Here is a 16,319-nt window from a genome sequence, read left to right as displayed (position 1 = left end):
GAAAACAAGCATCACAGGTCATCCCTACAACAGACTAACGGCACCAACAACTGGTTACGCAAAGGACCTCCCTAACCTGCTTCCCATTTAAATACCGCTGCAACATTTAATAAATCAAAATCACTTACTAAGTGTAAATACTCAAATGTATACAGATATTTCTCTCTGTAGTACCTAAATTACATTTTCAGTGACACTTGGCTTATTCGATCCCCATGCCCTGGCTACATGTATTACATATTTACCTTTTATAACTAATACAGTAAGTAACAGTAAGTACAATGTAATAACCCAGGATGTCACTACCTGAATAACCCAGAATGTCATTACAAACATTTTTTATTCACCTACGCTTATTCTTAAAACTAATCACTCGATTTATATATTGTGAAAGACAAAAGGAAATCCACAGTTTCTCATCCCTTGTTTATTTAAACACAATGTTAAAATGCCTATTTGAAAGTCTGTTTAAAACTCCTACAGGTGTCAGTATGAAGTATTTTCTACACCAAACATATCAGTTTTGTTTCTCCTCTTATTCAACAGCTGTATGCCAAGTAATTAATTAAAGTAACACCATAAGCCTGGATGTATTTTTACCTTACAGTTACAGACATTGTGGATTTATTTCATGGCTGATATAGGAAAGGAATACTTATATCTGTACAATTCTATTTAGTGCTTTACAAATTTATAAAAGACAAAGGAGGCAGAGCAAGGAAAGAAAAAAAAAAATGTCACAGCAAGCCAACCTCCCCAGATTGATGAGGACTGGGGAGATCACAGACCACACGAGACCAAAGAGGCTGACATCTCCTTTATCTGATTTCTATCAGCGCCCTCAGCTGAGTAACACCAGGCCTGGCCACAGTGCCCAGGAGCCTCCAAGGAACAGCCAAGTACTCCAGGAGCCAAAAATCAGTCCCTAAAATCACCCTGACATAGCACTCCACATACCCTTAGCAGTTCCTTGCTGCAGGAAGCACCTTCCTCCTGATAAAAGGCAAAGCTAACGACTGACAATTTGGCTGTTGTTAAAGGCAGGGGTGAATCTGCTGCAGGAGGAAGATATTAACTCGGTGTCTTTGGGAGAGCTTTACGTAGGACAGGATGTCCTATCTACTTTACAATCACACTGAGGATGTTTTAAATGGAAAAAACCCTCCTCGCTTCCCTGCCTGAAAAGGGGTGTTATCCTGGCCATCCCCACAGAGGCATTCAGGTCCTGCAGGTAAAAAGGCCCTACATAAGTGCAGATTATTAGCAAAATGCAGCATATGATGACACTGTGCTGGATCACTGTGTTCTTCCCCTGCCTGAGCAACTCCTTTTAGCAGACATAGAGGTTTCACAGCTCTAGGAACAGCTAGAACCATTACCATCATCTTCCTCCTGTTACATTAAAATTAGAGCCTTCTAGCCACAACACAGGTGTGCAGAGAGCCAGCAATAAATCACCTAAACACTGGAATGGAAATAAGACAGGTTTTCAGTGAAGACTTTATTTTCGGACTCTGCAGCCACAAGCTTCAGCGACACTGCCAGTGCCACACTACTTCCACATTTTGAGGGAAGAGAAGGGAGTCCTTGATTTACTTCAAATGTGGCATGGGCCAAGGGTTCAGTGAGGGTCACCTCAGGCAAGCACGAATATCCCCTTTCTCCATGCAGTTATGGATACAAGCTTTGAGCTTCGTTGCTCAGAGCAGGTGTGCTCAGACTCTGGCCCTGAAAAACCTCACGAGTCTCGTGTGCAGTTACCTTACCACCAAAGATGGACCCTTCCAAAAAAAAAAAAAAAAGGGGGTGCAAAGATGCACCCTTCTGCTCCTCTGCTATGTTTTGTACGTGAAGCAGTCAGCAGAACACAAAGAAAACCAGAGCAGCATCCCCTGGCCAAGCGTGCTGTCCCTAGCACCCCTCGCAGAAGCTGCAAGCACAACGTTTTCACCCAGGTTGGTAGAGCCAACAGATTTCTCTTTGCACAACACCATAGACCCGTGTAGCACCATCACGTAGGGAGAAGCTGGGCAGCAAACCCCACCAAGGGCAAACAGCCCATGTTGAGGACAGCTACAGAGGAAATCTGTTCAGCCCTGAGCTTTTTCACATCTCTGGCTACTCACAGCAGCAAAGAAGCTCCACAGGGAGTCAGCAACAGCCATTCCTTCCATGCAGCAGAAGCAGGACAAGCAATAACACTTTGCAGATCTTAAACCCATCTGCAGGTACTTACCACAGCACAAAAGCAGCAGGAGCTCTCAGGCAAAAAATAATAATAAAAAAAAAAATATATTACCTCTGCCAAAGGAATCTGGCACTTGCTGTCGCTGCAGTTGTCCCTATGAAAGCCGCCACCACGAGCCTGCGCCTGGTCCTAGGGTGATGTGCTGTCCCATGGTAACGCCGTGAAACAGCAGACAGCCCTGCTGCAACAGGAAGAAATCGAAGGCGAAACATCCTGTCAAATAAGAACAACACATTAGTAAGGTTTCCACTTGTGGACTCTCACTGACCCTCAACCAGATATTTCCTCGCATTTTTAATAAAATAGGAAAAGTTACAGAAAATAACTGTCACAGATGTTTTTTAGCTGTTCCAAAATAGGCATGTAACCTGTCCAATAAATAGCAAATTACAAGTATTGCATATTGGCATACACCTGGCTGACACACCTTGCTGTCACATCCCAACTACTTACTCAGCTGCTCTTACAGCATTTTCCAAATTCCTCTTCAGCCTTTCCCCAGCATGCTTCATTAAGAGCAAATATTTGCATGCTCCCACTCAAGTGCCAAGGCATGGAAGATGCAGATAGATCTTACAAGCAACTACAGCAAATAAGAGCCATTTGGCCAGAGGGACAGACACAGCTGGATTTTAAAAGGCAAATTAAACCAAATAACAAGCAAACCAACCAAACAAAACTCCAACCCAGTCATTTTAAATTTCCTTAAGAAAATCCTACTATTCTTAAATCACTTTTCTAGCTAGCCTGGAGCAAAAACATTTATATTCAACTTTAAGTATAAGGCAAGTTTCAAAGTGTCAAAGCTCAAGGCCTCAGGCCTCAAGCTGTGCCAGAGGAGGTTTAGGTTAGATATTAGGAAAAGCTTCTTCACCGAAAGGGTGGTCAAGCATTGGACCAGGCTGCCCAGGGAAGTGGTTGAGTCTCCATCCCCGGAGGTATTTAAAGGATGGGTAGATGTGGTGCTCGAGGACATGGTATAGTGATGGACTTGGCAGTGACAGGTTAACGGTTGGACTCGATGATCTTAAGGGTCTTTTCCAACCTCAACGATTCTATGATTCTAAAGCTCGTAAAATACAGTCCATACCCCGTTACACACACAACGGTACAGAGACAAATGGGAAAACAGAGCTACAAATCTAAACACTATTACAACAGAGAAATCTCAACCGCAAAAATGTCACCTCATCACACACACCAGCTACAGGAGACAAAGCAATTTTTGCTAGGTCACAAGATTGGAGGTGAAGGGTAAGAGTTCCCTTTGAAAAGAAAGGGTGCTGTATCTTCTAGTGGAAAAAAGGTTTTACTTCTAACAGATACAAATTCAGTTTTTCTATCACGGGGTCAGCCTTAAAAAAAAAGAAATTGGGAGTAGAATGGTAAAAGAGAGAATTCTCAAGGCCAGCAAAAACATTGGAAGCAGAGAGCAGGGAGCAGTGGCCTGATTTTTTCCTTTTGTTCACCGTTCTTGCTGTTCTACTCAAATATTCCCAGCCAGTGAATAACCACAGAATACAAAAATAAGGTCACATCTATTGCTTTGTTTGCTTTTGCAACACAAGATGCCACCGCACTGTTTTGCTAAACCATTATCTTCCAACAATGAGAATCCGGGGACCATTTTGCATAAATGCATCTTACATGTGTGGTGTGTTACCCCATTTCAGCTATAAAGAGTTGAATATATTACTGCCCTTTTCCTCTGATTAAAGCAACACGCAGCTCAGGATTTCATAACACGAACCGGTGACGTGAACTTAGGGAGGGGAAGAGAGGAAGAGGGAGGGAAGACGCACATAAAAATTCAGCAGATAATTTTGAGCGCCAGAGGTCAACATGTTTTAAGTCGAGAGGTGGTGGGGATGCATCTGAAGACTTCACAGCACAATCAAGAAATACATGGTGAAAGAAAAAAATGCACAGATAATGAAAAGACATTAGCAAATTCATTATCGGTGATTTTTCATATCAGATCTAAGGCTTTTGCATGGTCCTGGGGCAGGCGAGACGGGATGGAGCACCAGCAGGTGACGGCAGGCTGGGACGGAGCGGCAATACTGCTCTTGACGGGCAGGGCAAAGCCAAAGGGTGTCTATCCCTTGCCACCCTGGTTTATAGGCAAAGCCCACGAATTCTGCTGCTCGCAGCTGGTGCATCTGAATAGCATGCATTTTAAATTCATCTCTGCACATATTAAAAACCAACTTTGCAGCCGGCATTACCATTTCATTTATTCCTTTAAAAAGAAATAGGCTTAAAATTAAAGTTTTAATGGAATACAGCCAGCCAACGGCACCTATTCTCCAAAGTTCTCCCTCTCTGAACAACAGAAGATTTTGTTATGAAAAACACCCTTTATTGCAAATTTATAATTATTTCTATCCTTCACAAACCTGATGTTCCCATTTCATCTCCAGGGATGAATTTCTGTTACATATGCAGAGAAAAATCTGCAAGTGTTATTTTCACAGAGAAGGTAATGTTGCCCTTACTTGGGTTCCCCGTCCTAATTATAGCTTTATACGCATAAGATGTAATGGATAAGGGAAGTGCTGCCAGTATCATTTAATCAGTCAAAATGAAAATCAAGCCCCACAGTGCTTACTTTTGAGCTTGAAGAGATTTTTACAACATTTCAGATTGGTGGCTTTAGTACTGCATAAATGTTTTCTCTGTCTCAGCCCTAAGAAACACTAAATTATCTGCTGTGTCCAAGTAATCTCCATCCTTGATGGTGCTGGGAGGTTCACCCAGACAGTGCTCACTTGGTAGCAATTGCCCAAGAGAGCCAAAAGCAGGCAGTTCCCATAATAATCCTAACATAAAGAGTATCTTATCTCAGAATAAAAAAAAGCACTTTGGAAACTGAATTTTCCATGCTTTCCATCTGCAATTTTACAATCTCTCTTTTTTTTACAGCAAAAGTGCCGCGATATACAGTACGTTGTGCTAAAAGCTCCAGGCATTTAAGTCAAGATCACTCAAGAAAGCTGATGCTCACTTTTAAAAAGATTAAGAATAAGCATCCTGCCCTAACTGCAGCAATGAAAAGCTTAACACCACAATCTGCAGTAGGATAAGGAATAAAACTGAGATAAAGTCTAAAACTCCCAAGAACTGATGTGATTACAGCTTACAATAAGAAACAACCTCAATTCATGCATGATGTAATGCAGTAATTTTTCTTTTTTTACAAGATACAACAAAGCAGCTCAGAGAAAAAAAAATCTTAACTCTAAAATACTGAAAATAAGGATCAAGCATAAATAATTATCATGATGTTCTAGCAATACCACTACAAGGAATCTGTAGATCGTATTTTTGTTTCTAAGAGACAAACCAGTCTTATCTTAAGAACAGCTCTACAGTTACTTTCAGAAGTTGAATTAATATCCTTGGAAAAAAGAAGTAGATTTTTTTTTTCCCAGAAAAGAATTACATATCTGCTTTTATTTGTGCCACAAGACATGGGTATTATTTTTTTAAGCAGAAGAGTCAACTGACAGACTTGAAGATTTAAAAACAAAGTTTTGTTTACTGTCTGCTACACCAAAACCCACTCCTTGGAAGCCCAAACATTCAAAAAAAAAAAAAAAGAGATCTGATAACCCATCCTGCTACCTGGCTCTTTCTGTCCACTTCGGCACCACATTTTTGTGCTCCAGCTTTGTGGTTTAAGCTGTGTTTCTGCCTCAGCCGCTGCAGCAGCTCTCACTGCCATCAGGTAAGTGCTCAGGGCCCTGCTCTATGGGTACATACCACCGGCAAGTGGTAGCCTAAAGCCTCATATATTTGTAATTTAACACTAAACATGCTACCATCTTTGATGTCCAGGAAACCCACAAACCCATTAAGAAAGTAACACTTCTGATCCGAGACACAACAGGCATCACTCAAACTGAGAACATCCAGATTGCTTTAAAAGAAGAAATGCAAAATTATTTCAACAGCTATATACATTCTTGCTTGATGTGGATATTTTACTTTCCCAAACAATGATCCTCTGTCCACTAACCTGTTTTGCAAGGAAATTGAGAGACAGGCTCTCTGCTTCTCCCCCCTGCCACATCCAGAGCATCACCAGTTCAGCCCTGGATTTTTCAGTGCATATAAGAACTGGCAGGTCCCATCTCTCTTGCATCCTTTTTCAGATACCGAAAGAAAAAGAACAAAAAGACTTGCTCCTGTTTTTCCAGCACCCCAATTAGCTGATGGTTTCAAGACTGAAAGCACTACGTAGCCAGCCCAGGCAAAAGGGACTTCTTCGCACTTGGGTACCCCCCAGCACTGAACTTTTTGTAGTCCTGTTTGGCAATCCAGAGCAGCATCAGTTTTTAAGATAAAACACACTTACAGCAGCTTTTTGATGTCGAAGCTGGCCTCAGCGACACAAGCATGCGAGAGGGAGAACAGTACCTGAATAAGCTGATGGGTGTTTAATTTTTAATCAGAGAAGGGCTCATAGGCACTTTTTATTGGAACAATTTTACGACGACATGGTAAGCTTGTGCATTAGTGCAGAATGTCAATTGTAAATTTAAATGAAAAATATTGTTATGTAGTAAAATCTTGCCAAAAAAAGATTTGCATTTACGAGGCATTGGTTAGGCATAAAGACTTCTGCTGGGACTGGCTGAGATGGTGTCACTAAGAACTGAGAGCGCTTTCTGGAGCCGTATGTTTATTAAAAGGCAAAGTTTGACATTGGCAGAGCACACCAAGACATCCTGACCCAACAGCCACTGTAGGAAAATTCCTCGCCTATCTCCATCTCAGCCCCTGACTGTCAGTCATACCTCACCCCTGCTCGCTGAATCCAGCGTCATCGGCTCCAAAAGGCAGAGATCCAGCAGCAGAAGAGCGCAGGTCTCGGCTCCCAGCTCTCCTGCCTCCGTCTTCTCAAGAGGATTATTGGGAAGAGGGGAAGGAAAAATTGCAATGGGGAAAAAAGTAGGACAAATAAATCCAATGGGAAGGAAAAGTCAAGACACGAGGGAAAGGGGAAAGTAATTGGGAGAGAAGTTTCACTGTCAACACTAACATAGAGATACTTAAAATAATCTGAGATACATAAACCAGGGGGACAAAAACTCTTAGCATTAAACCTGCCTCCACCAAAATTAAGTTATTAATTTTGACTTCTCCCCCCAGTTCTCCAAACTTTCCATTTATAAACTGGTACCAGCGAGAAAGATTTGTACAAGGGTAATTCATACAAAGGGTGCCCACAGGTGGCTTCCAGCTACCGAGGCATCTAGTTCCACTCCCTTCCCCCATCCCCAAGAGAGACCGAACCGCTCCTGCTCTTTTCCCCTCCTGTAACCTCAAATTTTCACCTTACCCAGTGCAATTTTCAGATAAAGGATTACTCACATTACTGAAGTTATTAGCTTACTAAGACACATAAATCAGTTTTGAGAATGAAAATGAAATCGAGCAGCAAAAGTAATTTCTTCTCAGGTATGAGATTGGGGCAATATTTGATCACATTAATTTCGCTAGAGAGGGCAACCACATTTGTTTCGGAGCACAATTCAAATTGATGGAGAGTCTACAAAGCACCAATCGATAACATGCTGCCAGGTCTTTAGCAGAAACCTAAGCCATAGCCTGGCAATTTCTTTTTAACTGTCATTGCACTAAGGGTTCATCTCTTCCTAAAATCCTCCGCCCTGAAAATGCACGCTTCCCAACTCTGTAGCTCTGTAACTACACCCAACCATCGCTCATCCTCCCCTTGGAGACGATCAGTGCTGTCCCTCAAATAGCCAGGATTTAGTATTGACCTTCGTTCTGCTCTGAATGCAGCTGCTATTAAAGCCATACTACTGCATTTCATAAGATGTTTAAAAATTCAGTCTAATATTGCACTTACCAACGTGTTTTGGTGTTGTGCAATCACCTCGTCATTAACATGGCTTATTTAGTATAATGATTTACTGGGATGATATCCATTAAGACTCCATTATTTATGCCATCCTCATCTCACAAGTTGCCTTATTCTGCCAAATGGATCATTTCGCATCATAAGACACAAAGTGAAAATAAAACAGCAAAACCATGGCTAGTTAGAATCCAACTTGTTAAACTACCACTTTTATGCACAGGTGATCTCCTCAATTTAATGCATACATCCTTACTATTAGCTATATTTAAATTAAGGAAAACATGGGTTTCTCTGTTACTGTCAGTTGCTCTAATCCCTCCCCTATTTTTAAGCTACACATGCCCATACCTGGGCTCTCACAGCTTGAAAACAAATAGTCTGCTACAAACTGCAGATCATCCTGAGATAACAAGTACTGTACAGAAGAAATAACCATCTCTCCTTGGGCTGTACAAACTACCCTTGCCGATTTCTACCAAGTCTGTTGCCACAGGAGCTTCACCTTAGACTTGAGCAAATTGGCCAGAGAAGCATCACGAACCCCAAACACTGCCACTCAGAGCCTAGAGTAAAACCGACAAGATTGAAAATAATTTTACTGATCTTCAGAGCTAAGTAGAGAAGACAACACGTTGTGAAGACACACACGAGACTTTTGATTTAGCTTTAATAAAGCATTATTAGTAACTACAACTGGATTATTTATAAGGGCGTAGGTCAGTAGCTAGCTTGGTCTCGGTCTTCCCTTGAGAGGGAGACAGGAGCATTTACACACCGGGGAAAGATCTTTGCCCACGTGTCTTCAAACATTTGAAGTCTATTTAGGATAAAGACTTCGGTGCCAATTAAAATGGCAGAAGCAGCATCGCTTGGCAAGCTCAGCAGCAACCCCAAATCTAACCTGCTAGCTGAGCTGCTAGAGGATTTGTGAGTGGATGTAGACACCACAAACTGCAGCTTTTGAGAAACAAATGAAAAATGAGCGCACTCAAACAAAATAAACCAGTTAAATCTCTTACAGCAGCACTGAAAAGAGCACCTTCAACCTTCAGCAAGGATAAAATATTTGCTTGCTACTTCAGACAGTCAGTCTCCAGCAACGCACAGCAGATTTTTAATGGGCAACTATAATCTTCCACAGAAATGAATGCTAAATGATGCTTTTCCTGGTTAAAGTTTTCCCAAAATGCTGTCAGTTCCCAAAATGCAGCCTATTCCTTCGGCTTTTCTACCTGGAAAATATTACAGTAAACCCCAGCACTGACAAACTCCCTAGAAGGATCTCAATAGAAGCCAGTCAGTAACTACCAGAGACGTAAAGACAAAAACCAAACAAAAAAAACTCATCTCACCCCTTATCAAGGATAATGACCCTGTTTCATGACCTTTATCACTCCAATGTGAAATTTGCTTTTTCCAGTCACTATTCCCAAATAATCAGGCTGTCTTTGCAAACCAGCCACAAGAGCAGGCGCACCAGAGCGGAGGCATTTTTGCAGGAGGACAAAAAATTATACCAATTTGAGGAGCAAAGATCTGTCAGAGAACTGTTGGCAGAGGGGCAGAAAACATAACACTTCTGCCTTTTTCTGTAGAAAGTTATGGCCAGCAGGAATACGCCTGCTTAATGACCTGAGTGATTTAACTTGCCTTGCACAATCCGTGTCAATGGGATGTGATTTTCCTGAGAATTCCTAACTTTCACACCAAATGGAAAGACCTTCCTTTGAAGCTCCTGCCCTTTCTCCAGCCAACGGCCACCTACCTGCATGTACCTTACAATCACAACAAAAAAATCCTAGAGCAGTTAAAGTAGATTTAAGAGGTGTTTATGGCTTACTTGGCTCCAAGAAAACTGGTGTTCATTCTTAATGAATAAACATGCGTTTCACAAGAAAATAACGCTGGAAGAGAAAAACGTACGTAGTCTGAGGAGAAAGCAAAAGCCTCGTTCGGCTGTGAAGGTGACAATTCAACAGGCGTGAGTTATCTGCAGATACACGTCCAGCTCCAGAAAAAGGAAAATTTCCTTTTGGAGGTAGACAGCAGAAGATCATCTCAGAATTTGACACAGTGAAGTCTGTACCTCTTTTCCTCTCCAACAAGGAGGAAAAGGATTTGTGAACCCACTGAGAACTTGAATTTGAATATCACCATACAGTAATTTCCCCCTTTCTTATTGCGTCTTTTAAACAGAAACATCACCTGCCACAGCCACTTGCTTCTTTAGAAAATGCCTCTCCTGCCCAAAGGGCCACACTTTGATGGCACATATCCAAAGAAATTTTAAATAAAAATCTTATTGAAACAAACAAAAAAGTTACAGCATCTGCATTTCATCTACGAGATGGTGATTTCTTGGGAATTCAAGAGAAGAGCACTGGTTTCCCCCAAAAAAGGAAAAGCAAGTCTGAACCACTGCAGTTGCTTTTCCAGCAACACATCACTGGATTAGCTTGAACTTCAGAGAGAAAAAAAGGATACAGATAAGCCTGGCTAGTGCCTTGTGGTTTTAGAACACGGCCTGAGGAGCTCGCCTTCAGCATGAACAAGCCAGCAACAACTACTTGGTGCCATCCAAGGTGGCCAGGCAGATAGCATGCCTGTGCTCACGTGCTGACCTGAAGAAAACGCCCCACCGAGCAGAGGATCAGATGAGTCACGGTGCCTGACCACTATTACCCACCACCTCCCTCCCTGCAGCCGTGAAACCAAAAAGCAAAATATCCATCAGCAGATGGAGGAGTTTTACTTTGCAGTCCACCAAAACTTCAGTCAACAGCAAAAAAAAAAAGGGGGGGATTACATTAATGAAAATAGCAACCCATAGTTACAGGCTGTAAGAAGAGGTGTAAAGAAACACCGCCACATGTCAGCACCATTAGGGTTTAAATTAACAGAGGCGGGGGCAAACTCCCGGTCAGCTTCAATATACAGCAAGCACATACCTGGTGCACGCACTGGGCAGCCGCACACACAGCATCGAACACAGTGACAATCCTCCTTTATTCTTTAACACTGACTGGCATAAGGCAGGCATCAATTCCTGCAGATCTTCCTTGTGTTTGTATCATAGCTAAGATTTTAGTGAAAAAAATACAACTACTCTTCTAGCTCTTGAAGCAAAAATGACAGAGATGGAAAGTTTGCATCAAACTAATGAAAACACAGATGTTAAAGTGGTGGTACATAACACAACTAGTCTATGCAGATACTGGGTTTGATTTCAACGTTGCCATAGACCAGCTTTTTCTGCATCACAGATTGACACACTACAAATAATGAAGCTACACAGATTCACAGGTCTCATGTTTCAAGCACAGGTCAGCTGCAGCATTGCTCATCTCACACCATGATCTTCTTTCTTTCTGTCTGCATGAGGATCTTGGGTTTCACTTCAAAGAGCTATAAACTCTAACAATAACAGAAAAACCAAAGAATTTGAGATTCAGGGACCCTGGAGACTTAAAAGAAACCCCCGCACCAGAGAAACCAACTATTTTCTATTTAAAAAACAAAATCTGAAAACCATTACTTTAAGCCACTGATTTGTTTCATGGCGGGTAGAGGAAGGGTGACAAGCTGTCACAGGCTGCAGGGACAGAAAAGAAACCCTGTAATGAATCGAAGGCTGTTTATGCAAAGCATTTAAGGCCACACATTCATGGCTATTATAAACCAGCACGAGTAGCTGGCCTGCCCCCAGCTGTGTATTCCCACACACCTGGCTACTTAAAACTCCCAGTTACAAGGACTTCGGCACTTCTGCTTGACCTTCTCCTGCCCCACACCCACAGTAGTACCACCACAGACACAAGGATCTCTTCATGTGGCGGTATTGCCAGCTCCAAGCGATGGTGGGACTGCAATTAAAAGCTGCTCTCAAATGAGATTAAATCCAAAATGCATGAAAAGAAACTCCATGGAAGGTTTCTTTGGGGAAAAAAATAGTCACTGCGCTCCCAGACAAAGTAGCAGGCAAAGATAACCCAGAATTTACTAGCCAAGGACTTTTCAGATAACGCTACAGAAGCCGCAGTAAAACAACGCACAATCTAAACAGTCAAGTTGCCTATCTTTTCTGTTTTATAGTATCTTAAATCTTTCACTAAGGGGCAAGCCTGCCAAAGACTTTTGGATGGGATGTGCTTAGGGAGACAAAGTGCATTTCGACTCAGATTTTACTAGGAGTCCTTGCATTTCTTACTAAAAGTGTGAAACACATCACCCTAAAGAAATATAGCCATCCTCCTCATTAAGAGGTAGCCATGCTATCTGCAACATACCTGTCTTAAAACCATTCTGTTTATAAAAATAAAGTAATAATATTCTTCTCAAAGGCATACAACACTCACTACAATACTCAAAGACCCTGGGTAACTAGTTCCTACTGAATTATTCCAAACAGCATCATCTCACCCAAAGCCACAACTACACCAAGATGCTTTTTCACTAACACCCCTGCAACATCCCAACAGGAACGCACAGCATCTGCAAAATTAACAAATAAGGTTTTTTATTGTTGTACACAAGCGTCCTCAGCCCTATTGCACCGAAATGTGTTAAATATTGTGCACCAGCAAGGCCACTGAAAACTTGGGAAGAATAAAACAAGTATTTCTATACCCCAGCTCAGTCCGTTTCAAGGAACGTTACAGCAGCAAATGGAACAGCACCCAGCAACGTGGTTTTATAATACACCTAACATGACTGCTACAGAATCGTCACTTTGCTCCAAAATGCAAGAACAGTTGTTTCCACATTCTAGATCTAAACATAGCCGATGGCTCCCTCACGTATCACCTGAAAAATTTAATGCTTGTAGGATACTGCTTCAAAGCCCTTCTGAGACTTCAAACGATTTGCAAGTCTTGCAGTTTGTCCTATTAAATTGCCCAAGGACACCAGTACAATCTCTCCTCTGAAAACACTACTGCAAGCTTACCCCGGAACCCGACTTCTCAGCCCGAGGCGCACACCAGGAACCTACACAGAGAAGTTACACAAAGACTAATAAGGCACAGGGAGCTCCAGAGAACCCCCAATAGGCAGACATTAATGATGTAAGCAAGGCACACCATTCTCCTTCCTCCAGAGCATGAAATTTCAGCTTCTTTAGTTCAGGAAGCATAATGAATATCACAAAAGTTTCTGCAGAAAATGGGTCATTTGGAGAAGCAGCTGTTTCCACGAGTAAACAAAGAACAGGGGTTACATGAGCTTAAGATACACTGCTGAATACACACATTAGACTCTAACATACCACTGAATACTAGAAAATTTAAGAGGATGGTTATAAGCCATAGGACCCTCCACTTCTTCTTCTGGCAGCAGCTATATCGGCTAAAGAAGTTGCTGGCCTGGCCAAGAAATACTTTGTTGCTCCAGATGGACAAACACACACAGTTTAAGCATCTTTAGTTAGTTTTGGTTGGTTTAGTTTTTTTAAGATACCTCCCTATGTTTAAATACATTTTTACTGAGTGCATAGAAATAGTGAGTTGCATTGCGTTTGGGTTTTTTTTTTTAATATGTTTTGTGAAAGCGCCACAACTGAGGTTGGTTTGAGAGGAAGCTCCAGGCAGCAGACTTCTTCCACAGCTTGCTCCCATGCCTGCTTCACTCCTCCTTCCAAACCACACTGCACTGCCCAAGCCTTTCAACAGAGAAGTCAACATAACTTTTCACACTGCAAAAAGGCAACCTATTTTCCTACAGCTTCAGGAAAAATGCTGGGTGAACACTTCAGAACAAGAATAATTCCAAACAGGGCAGATTTAAGGGTAAATATCAGCCAAATGATTAGTTCAGCAGAGTACCTGAGAGTAGGGGCACAGCATGCTGTGAGTTGCACACCCAGCAGGCAGCAATACCATCCTTACCTGTAGTGCAAGTGTATTTGCTCCCAGCTTGTGGGCCAGAGGGTCACGAAGAACGCTGGGAATTATTTCTCAGCAATTGCAGGGCTGTGTTCTAAAAACAAGAAAGAAACATAATAAAGATTATAACTCTTTGCTGCCAGCAACGTGCTGCACACAGCCTACCTTCTGGCAGTCATACTCTGCGTATTAGTGCCTACACATATCGACCTCGCTACTCACATCTCAGACTGCCCACCAAATAAAGCCAGGAGGGAAAAAACGGTCATGCAGCTGATTTTAAAAAACAAACAAACAAACAAACAAAAAAAAGCCAGGCCTTTACTTTAACTCAAGTCTGAGCTGGCACTCAAGTTTCTAGAAGAGAAAGGCTCAAAAAATCCTGCTTTGTTTGACCTGCTCACCCCTGGTCAGCAGACCCCACTAAAGAGACTCAGATTTACCAGATTTCCCAAGTGGCTCATTAAACAAAAGGCAAATACAGTACACGTAAGGCAAGTTACAATAAAGATAGGTCCTTTTTATACTCTCAGTAGTTTATTAACCGAAATTAACCCTAAAGGTTTTTCCAAAGACAAACTGCACATCAAATACAGTTCGGCCACTGAGTGAAGTTAAAGCTGTGTAACAAACTGTTGCTAAGAAAAACTGCTTTGACACGGGCTGTAACATACAGCAGCACCTCACGCAGCCCCGGCAACGCCGGGACCATCCCCTACAGCAACAACAGAAATAAACCAGAAGCGGGGAGCAGAGGCTCAGCCCGGCGCACTGCTTGCGGGCCCCCCGAGGCCCGGGCAGGCCGAGGGGGATCCTTCCTTCTCCTGCGGCTTTCCCAGCAGGAAAAGCGGAACGCCGTAACGGAGGCACAGACCCTGAACGCTTATTTCATAGGGAAGACAGGACAGTGTTACCGCAGGGGGGGCGGAGAAGCCCCGAGCCCCGTGTGACCCGGGCAGCAGCTCTCCCTCAGCCCCTGGGCCTGGGCCCCCCTCAGCCCGTTTCGCGGGGAGCGCCCGCCTACGTCCCCACAGCCCACTCCCGCCGGGGCGCGGGGAAGGGAAGGAAGGGCCAGCCCGAACAGAGGCACCGCGCCCGGCCAGACCCCGCCGCCGGCTGCGGGGGAGCGGCCCGGCCCGGCCCGGCCGCGCTCACCTCAGTACCGCCGCCGGCCCCGCCGCCCCGCCGGAGCGCACACAGGCCCCGCCCACCGCGGCCGCGCTTCCGCGGGCGGTGGCACGCCGGGAGGGGGCGGGGCCTGGAGATGGAGGGGCGAGGTCTGTGCGGAAGGGGCGGGGTCTGGGGCCGGAGGGGCGGGGCGTCTGTGCCGCCCGGGAGCCGTATGGGGCGTCTATACGTATCCTGGAAGGCCCCTGTGTAGGGTCGCGGGGTCTTATATACAGGTTCTGAAAGTCTTGTGTGTAGGGCCTCAGGGACCTATATGTGTAGGTCCTGAAATGTGTGTATATACTGTGTGAGGAGCGTTTCTATAGGTCCTGTATATAGGGCCTGAGGGGCTTCTATATAGGGCCTGAAAGACCTGTATATGGGGTCTCAGGGGCTTACATATAAGTTCTGAAAGGTCTGTATATATGGTCTCAGGGCCCTTATATATAGGTCCTGAACGGCTTGTTTTACAGGACATGAGGAGCGTATCTATAGGTCCTGAAGGGGCTGTATATAGGGTCTGAGGGGCTCGTATATAAGGTCTCGGGGCTTATATATAGGTCCTCAAAGGGGTCTCAGGAGTGTGTATATATAGGGTCTGAGCAGCCCATATAAACAGGGCCTGAAAGGATCTATACACAGGGTTTGAGGGGTCTATATGCAGGGTCTGAGGTACCTATATATAGGTTTAAGACAGCAGTGTAAAATGTCTGGGGGCTAAGGCATCTGTCTATAGGGTCTGCAGGGGCTGCAGCCCTTGGCCATTTCCCCCATACCCTATTGAATCCCCCCAATTTTATTTCTGCACTAGGTAATTCTCTCCCTCTGGGCAAACGCTTCGCACGCCGGAGGGGCTTCCCGCTCGCCTGTGCCTGTCCCTGGAGCAGGCAGGCAATGGAGGTGCCCTTGGCACTGAAAAACGTTCTCTGAGATCCAGAGACCCAGTACGAGAAGGAAAAGGGAGTTCTTTCACTGTAGAAATGCAGAAAAAATGATTTTTCAGGTGCTGATCACTTAAACTTCAAGTTCCTTAGCAGTGTATGAACTGAACTGCTTGTTCTTGCCTTTTTTTTTTTTCCCCTGGCATATCTGGTTGAGCATTTCCGTGTGTTTCCAATGATAATTCACTTCA

General features: G+C 43.7%; 1 protein-coding gene across 5 annotated transcripts in view; it reads right to left on the bottom strand.

Annotated features, from left to right (window-relative positions):
* Positions 1–15,275, bottom strand: part of MICU1 (mitochondrial calcium uptake 1) — a 112,737-nt gene extending 97,462 nt beyond the window's left edge. For 3 of the 5 annotated variants that reach the window (XM_087763868.1, XM_087763871.1, XM_087763872.1), the window contains exons 1-3: positions 15,176–15,275; positions 14,024–14,114; positions 2,300–2,461 (exon numbers count right to left, since the gene is read on the bottom strand). In XM_087763868.1, the coding sequence (XP_087619994.1) occupies positions 2,300–2,460 (161 nt within the window). In that variant the 5' untranslated portion in view covers position 2,461; positions 14,024–14,114; positions 15,176–15,275. Of the gene's footprint in view, positions 1–2,299; positions 2,462–7,050; positions 7,150–14,023; positions 14,115–14,934; positions 15,025–15,175 lie in introns of those variants that run through there. The other 2 variants (XM_087763870.1, XM_087763869.1) reach the window with 2 other exon arrangements.
* Between the last annotated feature and the right edge of the window lie 1,044 nt (positions 15,276–16,319).

This window comes from Nipponia nippon, unplaced genomic scaffold, assembly GCF_047370975.1.
Source record: "Nipponia nippon isolate SJK-2023a ecotype South Korea unplaced genomic scaffold, ASM4737097v1 scaffold_3, whole genome shotgun sequence".
NCBI lineage: Eukaryota > Metazoa > Chordata > Aves > Pelecaniformes > Threskiornithidae > Nipponia > Nipponia nippon.
Note: the sequence above shows the minus strand (reverse complement) of the source record. Positions and strands in the feature narration are given on the sequence as shown.